The sequence below is a fragment of the Manis javanica genome, chromosome 15, assembly GCF_040802235.1.
Source record: "Manis javanica isolate MJ-LG chromosome 15, MJ_LKY, whole genome shotgun sequence".
In the NCBI taxonomy this organism is placed as follows: domain Eukaryota; kingdom Metazoa; phylum Chordata; class Mammalia; order Pholidota; family Manidae; genus Manis; species Manis javanica.
In genome coordinates this window covers 13,870,152-13,885,809 of record NC_133170.1, presented here as the reverse complement: position 1 = coordinate 13,885,809, position 15,658 = coordinate 13,870,152, and the positions used below count along the sequence as shown (strand labels likewise).

The following is a 15,658-nucleotide window of genomic DNA, read 5'->3' as shown; positions in this document are numbered from 1 at the left end:
AGCTCATTTAAAACAAGTACATGCATAATTTTATTTCTTTAATCACTCTTTAAATTGCTACAATTCCTTGAAATTAAATGCTAAAATCTAATATTTTAAGGAATATTAAGATTTTATCTGTTTTTGTTATTAACCTTTTAGTCCATAGTTTTTATCTTTGCCCTCTCCTAAGACTGGAAAACACTCTACTAATGGTTCTTGCTCTTTCTTGCTTTATCTATTCTTTAAAGGAGGTAAATATTGCTCAAATTTCTACCTGGAAACTACTTTCTATATTCTAGCTTGCACATGACTGTCAAGTGTAAATATCAAGTGCCCAGATCCCAATCTCTGTTATACAAGTAGTTGCCGGTAGATTGCATCAACTCTTCAAAGTTCCAAACCAAACTTACCTGTTCTCTCCTCATACTCCCTGATAGCCCCATACTCCTTGCTAGCCATTCTCCCAGCCCCACAGGGTCTAAGGCTTCATTGTTGCTTACTGTTTTATCACTTCTTTACTACTAAAAATGTCCGTGAATGTGTAGAGTCTCATCCATCACCATCACCATCACTTGAGTGTTGAATTAGAAATGCAGAATTTCAGACGCCATCCCAGCTGTACTAAATTAGAATCTGCATTTTATCAAGACTCCCAGGTGATTAATAAGCACATTAATACCTAAGGGGAGCTGCTCTAACTTTTAAAGGAAAGGGACCATCCCTCTTATCCATGGCACCTTAACGTTTAGTGGGTACCATGATTTCCCTTTTCAGTATCTACCTATGTAATACAACTGTTTCAAATGAATATTAATATACTTGGGATCTTTCCCCTCTTGCCATCTGTGCATTCCTTTTCTGTACTTCTGTTCTACATCATCAATTTCTCCTTCTCTACCAACTATTTCCATCAACAAACATGTCCTGTAAATGGTTTCTTAGTTGTCATCAAGGGATACCAACAAATCTGACTGATTGGGCTTAAGAGGACTTTATGAAAAGGACAGGGCAGGTGCGTCACCGTCCTGGAGTCTGCTGTTAGCACTGTGGCGCTGCCCCCACAAACTCAAGCTCATTACAACCATAGCTGCAGGAGGAAGTGTTTCTCCTGATCCCAACTTTCTTCCATCCTTTCTCCAGATTTCCCCTACCAGCAGGCGTATCTGGTTGGTAAAACCTACCCCATTGTGCCTGCAGCATACATAACAGGCCGGGAAAGTGAGTATCTGGTACTTTAGAGTAAAAGGAAGACTCTTCTCCCATGAAAATTCATAATTCCATAATTCATAGTTGAGGGAATTTAAGGAATTCCCTAAAAATAAAAGGGCTCATGTGTCACTGAAAGGCTGAAAATAAACATCCACCACACTCAAGCATCTCATCTTTTTTTTAAAAATTCATTTTTCCTTTACCTCTTTCTGTGAAATGTCTAAAAAAAGATTGTCCACACTTGTCTTTATTTCCTCACATTCTGTTCACTTTCAACTCACTTCAATCTAGCTTATGTCCTCAAAATCCGTCATACTCCCAAATCCAGTGCACATTTCCGGACTTTCAGCTAGCTTGACCTTTCAACATTATTGGGTATTCTGGCTTCCATGGCCTGATGGTCCCCTGGAATTTCTCCTTCTTTTCTGATTTCTTCACCTCAGGTCCCTTTGCTGGCTCTCCCTCTGCTCATTCTCTGTATGCCTGTTTCCATAGCTGATCCCTGACTCTCTTCATTCACTCCCTTAAGTATTCTCATTCAGTTGAATTCTTAAAATTATTAAATCTGATAATTCCTCCTTCTAGAAAAAAAAAACATAAGCTGGTGACCTTTTTGCTGAGCTTTACAGTTTTGCATTTCCAACTGCTTACCTCACACTTTTACTTGGATATCTAGTATACATTTAATTTTAGTATGTCCAAAAGACAACTCTTAATTTCCCTCTTGTAACTGGCTCCTTATGAAGTCCCTCCTATTTCAGTAAATGGCTTCATCATTCACCTAATATTTATGCCAAAATGCCAAGAATCACCCTTGATTTATTTTTTATCATTCTCTCATATCCTATTTATCCACAAGTTCTATATTTTCTACCTCCAACATGCATCCCAAATTCATTTAAAGTTCTCCATTCGTACCAAGTACACCCAAGTCTAAGCCATCATCATTTTTTGCTTATAACCATACGAACTGGCCCATTTCTTCCTCTCCACACTCATCTCAAAGTGCCCTCCAGGTCATCTGTCATCCACACAACTTCGGCTCATTGGTTTCCTTCCTGTTCCTCAAATGAGCCAAGCTCTTGGCCATCCCAAGAGTGTGTTTTTCTTTCTTCTGCCTGGAATACTAATTCTTACTCCAACTATCCAGACCCCAGACCCCTTCGATTTTTACCTTCCCTAAAATATCCCACCTTATCACATCACCTTGCTTTTAACATTATAAGGCATTTAAAACATTCCATAATCACCTTCCCTTATTTACCTTTTTATTAGTTTAGAGTGTTTCTCCCCTGACTAGAAGACAAACTCAATCAAAGCAGAGATTGTGTCTTTTTAATGCATGGCTGTGTCCCATGAACCAAAAGAAAGAATGTCTGATATATAGTAGGCATTCCATAAATATCTGTTAATTGATTGAATAGTAATTATGTGAATAACTGATGTCAAATTCCATTGAGATTTCCTAACCTTTTCATTTCTCCCAATGATTCATCTTTAGTCATCAGTGACATCTTGATGGCTGGTTACCCAAGACTGATTTTCTTACTTTATTCATTTATTTTTTATTCTGCCTGGGTTAGTTATTTTAATTAATAATAATAATAATAATAATGATGATGATGATAATAAATACCTTGAGGCTAGTGGGAAAAGCAAAGGCAGTGATGCTGATATATTCAGAATATCTCCTGGCCGAGGTGGTCAGTATCTAAACAATGATGTCCATCCATCAATCCATCAATCATTTCTCTTACTTCCTGCAACTGAATCTCCCTGGAGGAGTCATCAGTTCCTCTCAGTCTTGATGACTGACAAGAAGTCCCTGTGGACCCCCTAACTACTGAAGATCAGGCTGGGCCCTTGACGCCAAGATTTTAAAAGCCCCGCCTTCACAGCAAGATTAGGAAACTCACAGGTAAAGTATAACTATTGCAAGTTCTGGAAAGGATTAGAACATGAAGGTAAGTAGAAGTTTTATTTACTTGAGACTTTTTTAGCTATTTTATAAAAAGCTTCATAGCTTTTCACCTATTCTATGCTTAATAAGCATTTTTGAGTCTAGAGGCTATTTAAAAATATGCCTTAAAATACCAGAATCATTTGATTTTACTATGAAAAAAATGTACTCATTTGGGTTAAGTGATTAAAATATTTATTATTTATATATTTAATTCTTTAATCGGTCGTTTATTTGTTTCTTTCTTTGTTTAAAGAACTGTTTTGTGGATTAACTAGAAGGTAGGCTCAGGAACAGCCATCTCCCCTACATAATGAGTATTGAAACAGAAGATAGCAACATGTAAGGGGTTTGCAATGGTCCAGCCATCAAAGAAATAGAAAATCCTGCTGGCACAGAAATGACTTTCTGTTCATCTTTTCTTGTAGGGACTCAGAAGTCTGGTGGCAACAACGTTGGCCCTTTTCCTGGTGTTTTCTTTCGTGGGAAATTGCAGCGGTGCGCCCCAGGTAACCCAGCGCAAACCTGAGGGCTCCCGAACATTCTTTTCTCTTCCCTCCCTTCCTCCTTCTCTCCCCTCCTCTCTCTCTCTCTTTCTTTCCTCACTTTTTCTCTTTCCCCTCCCTGCCCCACTTTCCTTCTTTCTTTTTTTAATAAGACTGGGCTGCGATGCCTCGCGAACCGCTTTTCTGTGCCCCCTGCGTTGCAGAGACTCATGGAGAGAAGGAACTGGACCCCCCAGGCCATGCTCTACCTGAGGGGCGCGCGTACGTCCCCAACCCTCCGCTCCGCCCCCAAACCTCCCCTCTAGGGCTGCATGAATGCGTGGGACGGACGGACAGCCGCGGGAGTTTGTCCTCTTAAATCATCGGAGTCACCTGGGCTCCGCCAGTCAGGGGGAGGGGCGGGTTGGGGGCTGGGAGGGGGGCGGCGGGGGCGGCCCCGGGGTGGGCGGCCCCGGGGTGCGCGGGCCGCGCGTAGCGGGGGTCGCTGAGCTCGCGCCCGGTCTCTGCAGAGGGGCGCCGCTTCATCTCCCACCAGAGCCGGAGGAAGGACGTCGCCGAGCGGCCCCCGCCGGGTGAGTGGCCGCGGCGAGGCGGCGGGCGGGGCGGCGGAGCCCGGGGTTCGCCCCGAGGGAACGGAGGGGGTGGTGGCAGGGCCAGAGCCCCGGAAGGGTACCTCCCCGAAAGGCAGGACCTTCAGTTTCCTCTTAAACACTGGTGTCATTGTCGTTATTATTATTAACATAGTTTACCCAGAAACGTCAAACCTATGCCCTTGTTGTATTACTGCAAAGGACTATAAAACGGTTCAAACCAGAGATAGTTAATAAGTAGGGTCGGTTAAGAATGGGGCGTGTTACTGGCCTTCCATGTGACCGAGATGTACATCATGATCTCAAACTTCTTTGGGCGGAAGGAGAGGAGGCAGTCCAGGGTCCCCGCAGGATCCCACCGAAACCTTCCTGCCCTGACATTCCATTTTAAGCTCTGAAAGGGGAATTTCTCATGGGCTTTTTATCTGACTCCTCCCTCCTTTCATGAAATTCTCTGTAGCATATAGTTCAAATTCTCTTCTGCACCTGTAATACACAACATGACCAAGTGCAAGTGATGGCCAAGGGACATGCAAAATGTTTCAGTTTATAAAAATCAGTCTTCCGTGTAAGGCATCCTTGTTGACCGATCAAAAGTCTATTTCTGAGGTTTTCCTGATATTACAGCAGACTGCGATAGGATGTAGCCACATGAATACTCAAATGCTAGTAGGATCTGTGTGTGTTTTTGTTTCTCCAGAAAGGCGAAGCCCAAATCCCCAGCTACTAACTCTTCCAGAAGCAGCCCCTGTGTTGATGGCCCCCTTGCAAACCCACAGGAAGGTACAAGCATATGACCTCTTCCAGCTGCTGCACAGACAAGCTTTGATGACTTCTGGGCTTCTGTGCTGAGTACAACAGGGTTGCCTTTACTTACCAGATTTTTAAAAATAATTGACAGTTGCTCCACACACACACACACACACAGGCAAATCCCCTGAAGTATTTATTGTATAAAGACCAGTAATTTCTCATTGAAGTGAGTCCCAAGAACATAAAAAGATTTCCCTGATGGCACTGGAGAATTTCATATTAATTCCACAATCCAGAGCCTAGTGTAACCTTTATTTCTCTTAGAGTGCTAGAACTGAAAAAGCTCAAAGTTCAGCATCACTATTTTATTGTTGAATAACTGAGGCCAAAAGAGGTTTAAATAATCGCAAATGCAATAATACCTCGCTTTTCAAGCTTGAACCAAATGAAATTGCTGAATATGAAGCATTTCTCACAAACACAGTGTTTCATATAATTCCCCCTAGTAGATATGGACCAGGTCTGATTCAAAGCCTGTGTAATATTTTCTACACTGTACAGCTTCTTTTATACCAAAATGAGGTGAAATTTTCTAATAGAGACACTGTCCATGTAACATTAAAACTACTAGTTGAATTAAGGCACGTTGGTAATAGGTTAGCTAATTTGGAGTGTCTAACAGGACTGAGTTCAAATTCTGGCTCTGCTGCTTTACTAACTGGATGACCCTGAGCCTGGGCATCATTATTGAGAAAATGAAACAATGATACCCATGTGCAGGGTTGCTATGACAGCCAATTGAAACAAGGTACTTAATTTCGATTACTGGTAATAATAGAGGTCATCAAAGCATAAAAATAGAATTTGCTCTCTCAAAATTGTGACATTATTTAAACTTGGGACATAATTTAAATTTTGAAATGCATGAAATCATATAATGGGTGGTCTGGTGGTCAAAGCTCTGGTTGCTGGCCTGGGGGTCTGACCCTTGTGCTGATGGGGAAAACATCTATGCTGTGTGCCTAGTATTGCGTGGACCCTGTGGGGAGGGAAAGAGAGCAAAAGGGGTATTCTGGCTTCAAGCTTATGGCTATGTTGTGAGAAAATACCTATGGGAAGAAAATGCAAGAGAGTGGAAATTGGAGCTTCTGAACTCAGGGCAAGGCCGGGGCTGGCATGGGTGAGTAGAGAGGTTTTCATACTTAATTCAGCAAATATGCATTTCTGCCCCGGGGTGCCATGTACTGTGGCAGGCAGAGAGGAAAGCAGATTGAGCAAATGCAGGAATGAGAGTGGCCTTTGTAGTAAAAAGATAGAGTGAGCAGCCTGTGGAATAGCAGAATGTATTCTGTGGTTACGGAGTCGTGGTTATGCTAAAGGGATGACTACTATTACTCCTGGTTCTCGCGAGACTAATCGCTGGGGGCTTATTATAATGCAATGTACCAGGCGCTGTTCTAAGCATGTGGTATGAATTACACAGTTAAGTCTCACAGTAACGCTAGAGGTAAGCACCTTATTATCCACACTTTACAGATGAGGAAATAGAGGCACAAAAAGATTATACCACTATCACATAGCAGGCACATCCTGGAACTGGGATGAAGAGCAGAAGGTAACTTATGCTTTATCCGAGATTCAATAAGATGCCTCAGGATTTTCAGCAGAGAAATGCCATGGTGAAGGGAGATGAATCTGGTTATGGCACAGAGGTTGTTGAACTCAGCAGGAGGAGAATGCTGGCCGGGAAGGGTTGTTAGTCAAGTTTTAGATCTGATTGTTGAGAAGGTTTTGCAGAGCCGGAAAGGAAAGTGAGCTGGAATAAAAAGGAGAGCCCATTTTAAAGAGGAGAGGGATGTAAATTAGAGAATTCTGGAAAGATGTGTGATTATAGATCCCCATTTCAAGTCTTTTTTGGAAAACAAATATAATTTTTTCATTACTGACATTTCCCAACTGGCTTGCCTCTGATGATAAGACAAGAGAATCAAATTTTATTAGTGTAAATTGATGGAAAAGATTTGGATTCCCATATATTAGACTTATTAGTGACTTAGTCACTAATCATGCCTTTCTTGTTGAGGTTTTCTTTTTTCCTTCTCTTTAAAGGCAGCCCATTGTCTGCACTATTTCAAAATGTGCTAGCAATTCAGGTTAAAATGTGACGATTCACATACTCAGATTCGTTTGTAACTGAGGGAAGGTGGCTTTATCTAGAGATTCTCTTAGAGAAAACTAGAAGAGACATTTTATGTGTGGCAACTCCCTCCCTCTACCCCATGGTAGGTTTTAGCCCTTTTACCCATTTCTAGAGTCCCAGGAACCTGCTATCATCTCCCTCCTGAGTTATCCCTGCGTCCAGAATGATAGTTCACACTCTGAAGTTCTGCAATCCCATCCCGCTAACTGGTGTCCTTCCCCTTTGTCCCATTTCCTCCCCAGACCCCAGCTCAGTTAATAAGAGAGTATGTGCAAATGTGTTCCTAGGTCACCCTTCCCAAGTAAGATGCATTTTAACTGGAAACATGGAGACAGTAGCTTGCTGCAGTTGAATGGATCTAATGGTGGCCGTTTTAGACATGAGGCATATTTAGAGCAGAACATGTACCACGTCTTAGCTTCATTCGTTGTAGAAGTTTACAGGTAATATGTAAATTCCCTGATGCATCTTAAGCTGAGGGGAAAATCTTTCAAACCAAATAAAATCAAAGCACAGTTTTTTGGATTTTCAGTAGCAGAGTGCATGAGTGATAACATACCTCAGGGCTAAGTATTTATTTCCCAAGGCTCTCTTCAACTCAGCTTTTCTTTGTTTAAAACACAGCAAGTGTGTTTGTTTTATGGAATTTTTTTTTCTTACAGTTGGAGAAGGAACCTGAGCAAATGAGATTCGTAGAAGACAATCTGCTGTACTGGTGAAAACATACCAGATGACACTCAATTGTGGTTCTGTTCTCATTGAAAACGTGGACCATGTGAAGAAAACCCTTGGATTCTTTTGACTTTATTTGTAACACTAGGACCAGGCCCAGCTCATTTTATTGTTTCAGAAGCAAAAGTAGTGTAGAGGGTTCTTAGCTGAGAACATCATTGCCTTTGGTCCTTGCTTCAGATCTATTTGGATTACCTTGTGTCTTACTGCCAAACCTTTTAGAGCATTTATAATTATAAGCCTGAAGCCTGTTGGAGCATTTTTCTTTTCTGTTACAAGTATCCATCTTGATCTAATAATTCTTAGTTGTCTGTGGAGCATTTTTCTTTTCTGTTACAAGTATCCATCTTGATCTAATAATTCTTAGTTGTCTGCTTGGTCTTGTCACTCAGCAGTGAATCTCATTTCCTTTTTTCCCCTTTGCCCATCTCCATGGAGGGTGGGCGGGGGAAGCATGGCAGGTTGGGGAGCAGAGTGTGGTTCCTTTAGTAGTTGATCCAGGAGAGGGAAGTTGTTGGGACGGGAAACAGGAAGGAATGATGACAGGGAAGAAGCCCTGTGATAAGAACATTTTAGTGTGGTTGCTGAAAGGGGACAATCGATTGGTGAGGCTGGTGGAAGGTTCCACAGCGGAGAGCTCTCCCCTGTGCTCTTCGGGCATCTCCCTAAAGTGAGTTTACAAACAGGGATCTAAAAGTTACTGGGAAATAAGGAGATGGAAACACATCGCACTCCTGTGTATATTGTCCAAAAGGTACAAACTAGTTTTTCAGAGGTAACCCATTGTTCATGGCTAAATAGATGCAGACTCTGCTAACTCTGACTAGAGCTCTAGGCTTTATTTGACGCTGAAACATTACATAAGGTACCTTGATAATGTTAAGTGCACTATAATATCCCTAATGTGCTCCTTTTCAAAGTCAATTTGGTTCAATTCAAAACTATCTGAAAAAAAAAATGCACACACACCCCTACAGCAAGCATACATAACATATTTATGTAACATTACAATATAACCATCATGTTAATTATTTTTGGCCTAATTAACTGAGTCGCTGATAAATGTCATAGGTGGAAGGTATTGTTACTTCTCAGTGTCATCAGTATTGAGCCATTATTTAGTAGTAGCTAAAGAATATCTATGTGGATGTCTTTGTAACTTGTTATTTTATTTTCATTGTGTTAAGTAGTGAAAACCCTGCTTATAAGATTTTGCCTGTGTCTTGTCTCATAATTGAATAATGAAACTATATTCAAGTTAATGTAACATTGATCTCCATTGGAAAAATAATATGCTAGCATTAAAAAAATCTATGGGGTACCTGTCATTGGTTATGATTTGATTTTAAAGTAGATTTTTCTAGACAGCACATTTGTGCACTTTATTGAGAATTCTTTTATTCATCTGACATAGACTTGTTCATATTGGCTATTTAAACATTGTGCCTATTCCAAAAACACATTTAAACTCTGTCATACGGAATGATCCTTCCCACAGCTATCTAGAACAACGTCCAGTATTTCACACTAAAACAAGAGTTTCAAAACCTTCTAAATGACCGATACCTGTTAAAATATCAGCCCCAAGCAGTACAGGTACTTGAAGTCCTTGGATGTTCTCCTGCCCAACCGATCTGCTGATTTCACGGTAGTCACGTAAAGGCCCCTATGCCCAGTCTGCTATAACTTTTTATATCAGGGTGTCTTTGCAACTCTCTTGAGTTCTTTTTCAAAACTGAAATGAACATGTCAGAAGTGATCAGAAATGTTCACATTGTATGGCTTGTCTTTTAAAATTGGGATATATCTGTCTCCAGTGGATATCCATGTGCCAGAATACCCCTCCCTCCAGGCTGGACTTGCAGCCACAGTCTCAGTTGTCCTCACGCCCTTTGCCTGGGTCGCCTATGTTCCCTGGGGCTGTCTAGCCTCTGGTGTGGGCTGTCATTTCCTTCCTTTCACTGGGTTTCCCCCAGTGCATGTCTCCCCTTCCTCCCACACCCACTGTGATCCTGAGAGAGGAGAGAAGGAGAATAGACCCTGGCGTGTTAGAATCAGCCCCCAGCTAGCCTTTCTCTGCCTGGCTATGAGAAATAAAAAGCCTATATGCTATCTCCCTTGAGTTACATGACTTTACTTTGGCTTCAGGCAAAAGGGAGGTTGGGAATGTAACTTGTTGGCCTCCTCCTACTGGATGTAATTCCTTTAGTAAGGATTCATTTCTGTTATGGTCTGATCCCTATAACCACCATGTGGAGCTGGCAATTGTATCCCACACAAAACCTCACAGGAATTCAGGTTCATCTTATGAAGCATCCTTGAACCTTCCCAAATACACTGGACCATCCCTCTTCTGAGGGTTGTGCTCTGGTAAACTATTTGCATAGCATTTGTAACATTTTGTATTGTCACCTGAAAATGTAAAACCCACTCTGTTCACCTTCTTACCAGGGAAGGGAAGGTGGTACAATGCATTCAAAAAAAGTGTGTGTCAGCTGGTCAGACCCATAAAAACTATTCATCTAACTGTCCTACTTGTTGCTTCTCACTGGGCTTGGTCAGTCTTGGGGAAAAAACAAAGAAATGACTGGGCCCAGGGGATGGAGTCAAGTGGCCACAGCTTCTGAATAGCGGACCCAGCGCAGGGCAGAAACTCCGGCTCCTACACATGCCACTCAAAACCAGGTGTCTGCAAGCCAGTTAACTTCTCTGTGTCCTATCATTTGAACACATTTCTAATCAGAGAAGTCTTCTTTCATTACAAAAAAACAACTAGCACTTGAATTTAAAGTTTTATATTAAGAGGGTCTTTTGCTGAATAGCTCAAGCTTTCCATCACCATGAACCAACCCGTTAACAGTCATGGGTATCATTTGAACACGCACATTGTGCTGCTTTACTCAGAATACATTTTCAGGGTTGTTGTTAACAGTAAAACCGCTTTTATCATGTGACCTTTCTGCTACATCAGCAAATGAGAATTTGTACTAGAATACAAATCCACCTCATAGTTTTACTGATCTCCTAGGCTGAGGTTTCCAAACTTCTCTGCAGATGTTAGGTTAATTGTCATCCACAGGGCATTTTTCTAGGATTAGGCTTAATTTATTTCACTGCTTCCTGAACCTCTAAATGACATGAATTTGTAATTGTCTTCCATTTTGGCCTGATTTGTTACTTGAATTCACCACTCACGTATTATTTTTGAACAATGGGGCAATAGGAAAGCTGGATTATACCTTTCCACTGGTCTTAAATTGTCTGACACACCTTTATTGTTACTCCGGGCTTGCTGCCATCAATCGGCCCAACATGGAGACTAAAACTTCTTCGAGCCTCTATAGACCTAGGCCAACTGATAGGCCAACCAGGGTATTCACTGTGATCTAAATATAATACTCAGTTGTGACAAAACAAGAACGCTGTGGGTTTTTGTTCTGTTTTCTTTGCCAATTTAGATATAATTCTATTTAAAATATAAATATGTTTAACTACAATCACTCAATATCTCTAAGCACATCATGAATGTGTTGGAGATGCTGTCCTTTTTATAAAGTAAACTCATAATTTCTTTTTGCTAGAATGATAGTTTGAAATGTTTTCTTTCATAAGGCACTATTTCATAGCAGGAGCTTTACACAAGTTATCTTATTTAAATGTCTAAAAGAATCTTAAACAAGACATTACCAATAAAAGTTAAATTTTTCAATATTGCTATATTTATTCATTTGGATTGAATAATTCATCATCCTTGGAAGATCGGTCAAGTTTCCAAAAAGGTCTTTCCTTGTAAACAGTAGAAAGATTGTTACAGTCAGATGGTACAGTACCGAGGGTAACATCTTCTTATTCATTTGAAAAGTGACCTTGTAAATATGTTTGTATATTTACATTTAATATGTATCAAAATGTGATATAAGATAGCTACTTTCTTATGGATTTTAATTAGCTGCAAAGCTAGATACAAGTACATGGTTCTGACTAATGTGAACAATGAAAATAATCACTGGAGAGTGAGTTCTTTAAAATATATAAATGGTGCATATCCATGGCTAAGATCAGGATGCTTTAGGGGAAAATGGGAGACTTGTTTGGTAGGAACAGAAGCTGTATGAATATTAAACAAAGGATTATGATGATGAAAATTTAAAAATAAACACTTGTAAGTGAAAATTCTTGGTACATTAAGTAAATATTTTAAACACATTTCATTCTTTCTCTTATCCCTTAATTTACTGGGGGGAGGGGTGAAGGAGTTGGAGTAAATAACGTGGGATACATTGTAAATCACAAAACCGCCATTCACTGCACCTCCAGTTTTTAGGCAGGGGATAAATCCCACTATAATCCTTCAAAGAAGACATGAAATGTGTGGTGTTTTCATTCTTTAAGTAATCATTCTTACAGTGTTCTTACTAAATTAGACCTGTTTAACAGGTGTGGAATTTAGTTCTTATATTCCCCGTGCAGCTTTTTCTTCCCACGAGGAACATGACCCAGAGAAATTGGGGACTTGATATTTAGCCGATCCCGTTCAGCCTCCTCGTCCTCATCGTACCTCTCATCCCCGTCGCCATCCTCCCCGTCACTGCTCTGCGGACTGGAGAACTGAGACCCCGAAGGAGATGGCGGCACCGAGGAAGGCCTGGGGTACTTAAATCCTTCGGTCTGCCAAAGACAAAAATAAGTCACACACGTTGAAACAGATTCTTCTTGATGTTTGGAAGATGTAAACGCTTGGCATGTGCATTTAATACAAAAAAAAATTGTTGAATATTTTCTGAGATCTGTTCAGGAGTTTTTCACTTTGATTCATTTTGACTCTGGTACCACCAAGCCTAAGAGAGATTCATTAAACAAGTTGCTTTCTTTTATTAAGCACTAAATGTGCCAAGTGCTGTATGTACATATAGATATAGATCTTAATTTTATTTAATCTTTGTAACAACACTTCTGTGTAATTGTTCCTCCCATTTACAGAAGAAATGGAGGGACGGAGAGGCTGAATGATATGCCCAAGGTCATAGAGCATATAAGTAAGTGGTAGAGCAAAGATTTGTACCAAGATCTGTGGTCATTTGAGAGCCTTTAATACCAACGGCCACATTACACTGCCGCTATCGTCAGTCTCTGTCATGCTTCATATTTTTTCCATGAAGGTGAAGCCCGTGGGACCTACCACAGACCACCACCGTTTGAAAGAATCCTCAAAGCCAGGCCACTTCGTTAACCCTGAAATCCCACCACTTACTTTTAATTCAGTTAATGAGTAAATAGCAGTAGATTTTAATCAAATTGCCCTTCTACCTAAGATAGTAAAATAATTTGATTTGATAGACATGTACTAAGTCCCAACCATGAGTCAGGCACCATAATGCCATTGAGGGAACAAAAATGAGAAACACGATCCTGGCCCTCTAGGGCTGCACCTGCTCCATAGGGAAGACAAAAGGATAAAATTGTTACAGCATTTGTCACTCTGTATTTCACATATTCTTATACATTATTATTATGTCACATATATAGTCATTGCAAAGTTCAGATGTTTTACCTGAAAGGGATATAAAAAAAGAGTCAAGTCCCGGCACTTAGGATTTGGGCCACAGTAGAAGCTCAATACTTATTAGCTGAGTAAGTTGTATAAACGGATAAATAAGGTACATTACCATCAAGCAGAATGATGACTCTAAATGAGCTAAGCAATTAACTCTGTTACAGTCATGAACATTTTCTAATGGGCAAATTTTACCTTAGCCTAACTTTCCAGATCTGTTCCCTTGGACACCCGATACAGATAGAATATAAGGTGTGTTATTAGGTACATTGTTTATAGTAAAGGTGACTACTGATTGGGAAATGACATCTTGAACTCAGAGGATCTACAAATACTTGACGAGCTCGTAGGAGTCCCTGAAGTTGATGACTCTTGTTGCACACATTCCTTGCCAGAGACCCTGGAAGCTTGTCTGTAGAGATTTACATGAGACATTGGCTCCTGTGGGGCATGCAAATACTAAGTTAAGATGGATCTCATAACCAATAGAATGGGTCTCATCTTTTTTGCATCTAAGCTTTCATTTGGTGGGTAGAAGGGCAAAGAAATTTAGCTCTGGGACCATTGTATAGATTGCCCTAAAAACTAAGCCTGTTGAAGAGAAATGCCGGATGCTGGCCTAGTTCAGGCTGTGTTTCCTATCTTATATCCTTCCTAGGCTAGTCTCATGAATATAAATGTCTAAGACAACTTTAGGAGAAGACTCCCTAGTGGGCACTGCCGAATGGAACACAAACACTCATCTAGTCCAGCTGTTCATGTGGTGCTTTTCATGCAGACACCCTATATCTTCATACATCCTTGGAGAGCGAATTCACTTCCTATTAGAGCAGGCTTTATTTTTCACCAATTCTCAGAAGAATGAATGTCTAACACAGTGAGGCGGTTTCAAGCACTAAGGCAGGGAGAGTTTTAAGAGGGAAGTGCTTCTCCGATGGCATGAATTAGCTGGCGGCTCATCCTATTCAGAAGGCTAACTGGACCAAGGGCTTTGAGCTGACCTGGTTTATTAGTCCCTCTATGCTTTGTTCTGATGCACTCTGAAAAGCTGTAAGAGCTTGTATACTTAGCTACTTTTAAATTAAGCCCTCAAACCAATACATAAAATACTTACTGTTGGCGGTGATGTAGGCTCCCTGTGGAATTTATCAGGAAAAGCTCTGCTTAATGTCAGGTACCTTGCATGCTGGTAATACTGTGGTGGAAAGCAATTCACAGGTTAAAAAAAAAGATTTCTATATCTCAATAACCAAGTTAGTATCTAAGTTCTTGGCCTTCTCATGATAAAATATATATTTTTTAAAGTGGTAGAATCTATTCATCCAAAGTTTATGAATCAGAAAAAAAAGACAGTTATAGTTTTATTATTTACCAATGGATAGGTAAAGGAATACTACAAAAAGTTGGAAGAAAAAGCTACAGTGGTCTCACTAAACTTGGCACGAAGTGCTAAGGTGGTTGAAAACACTGCTTTTGTTCTACAAAGAAGCAGTAGGCATAGCAAAAAGATGGGTCCTGAATAATCAAATGGGATTTAAATCCTTCTTCAGACCTTAGGTAAGAAACATAACTTCTAAGGTCCTTATCATTCTGCTTTCATTATAAAATGATGACAGTAAAATTAATCACCCACGATGGTAATGAACTCTGGCATTGGCGTGTGTAAATACTCAGGAAATGGGGCCTCCAGCATTTGTCAGGGAGCATTTAGCACTATTTAAAGCAGATACATTATGTGAAGGCAAAGTCAATTTATTTTTTATTACATCATATTTAAGATGTGTGAACCGCTAGGTGTTTATAAACCTATTGCATGATTGAAAGGCGGTATTTCCTCTACTTGTCCTGTTGAAAAACAGTATTATTCCCACTCCCCACGGTACTTGAGGAATATGATCACATTATCTCTTAGCATGAAACAAAACAGAGACTTTTCTCTTAATGTTTTCCTCATATGCATGAAACAATACCTGGAATGCATCAAGTTAAGCATTTTGGCAATAGAATAAATGGCTAGTAAGGTCACTGCTGGATCCTGATGTTCTGGTCTCAGACTAAATATGAAGAATCGGGGTTAGGACTTTATAAACTCATATTAAGTGAAAAGGTACATTAAAATATCACTGAGATTTTAACAATCGTGATACCTAGTTGACCTTACAGATTATGACT

General features: G+C 40.3%; 2 protein-coding genes across 5 annotated transcripts in view; one reads left to right on the top strand and one right to left on the bottom strand.

Moving 5' to 3' along the window:
• Positions 1-1,868: 1,868 nt before the first annotated feature.
• On the top strand, positions 1,869-11,501 carry SPX (spexin hormone). Of its 2 annotated transcripts, none has more exons than XM_073223014.1 (5): positions 1,869-3,660; positions 3,861-3,918; positions 4,167-4,229; positions 4,948-5,030; positions 7,863-11,501. In XM_073223014.1, the coding sequence occupies exons 2-5, from the start codon at positions 3,867-3,869 to the stop codon at positions 7,917-7,919; spliced, it is 255 nt and encodes an 84-aa protein (XP_073079115.1). In that variant the 5' UTR covers positions 1,869-3,660; positions 3,861-3,866; the 3' UTR covers positions 7,920-11,501. The 2 variants fall into 2 exon arrangements, with proteins under 2 accessions (XP_073079115.1, XP_073079114.1); XM_073223013.1 differs by having other exon boundaries at positions 3,810-3,918.
• Positions 11,502-11,628: 127 nt separating this feature from the next.
• The window catches only part of GYS2 (glycogen synthase 2), a 44,989-nt gene continuing 40,959 nt past the window's right edge, over positions 11,629-15,658 (bottom strand). For all 3 annotated transcript variants that reach the window (XM_017662317.3, XM_017662318.3, XM_037020394.2), the window contains 2 exons: positions 14,601-14,681; positions 11,629-12,600 (listed from right to left, as the gene is read on the bottom strand). In XM_017662317.3, the coding sequence (XP_017517806.1) occupies positions 12,379-12,600; positions 14,601-14,681 (303 nt within the window). In that variant the 3' untranslated portion in view covers positions 11,629-12,378. The remainder of the gene's footprint in view (positions 12,601-14,600; positions 14,682-15,658) is intronic.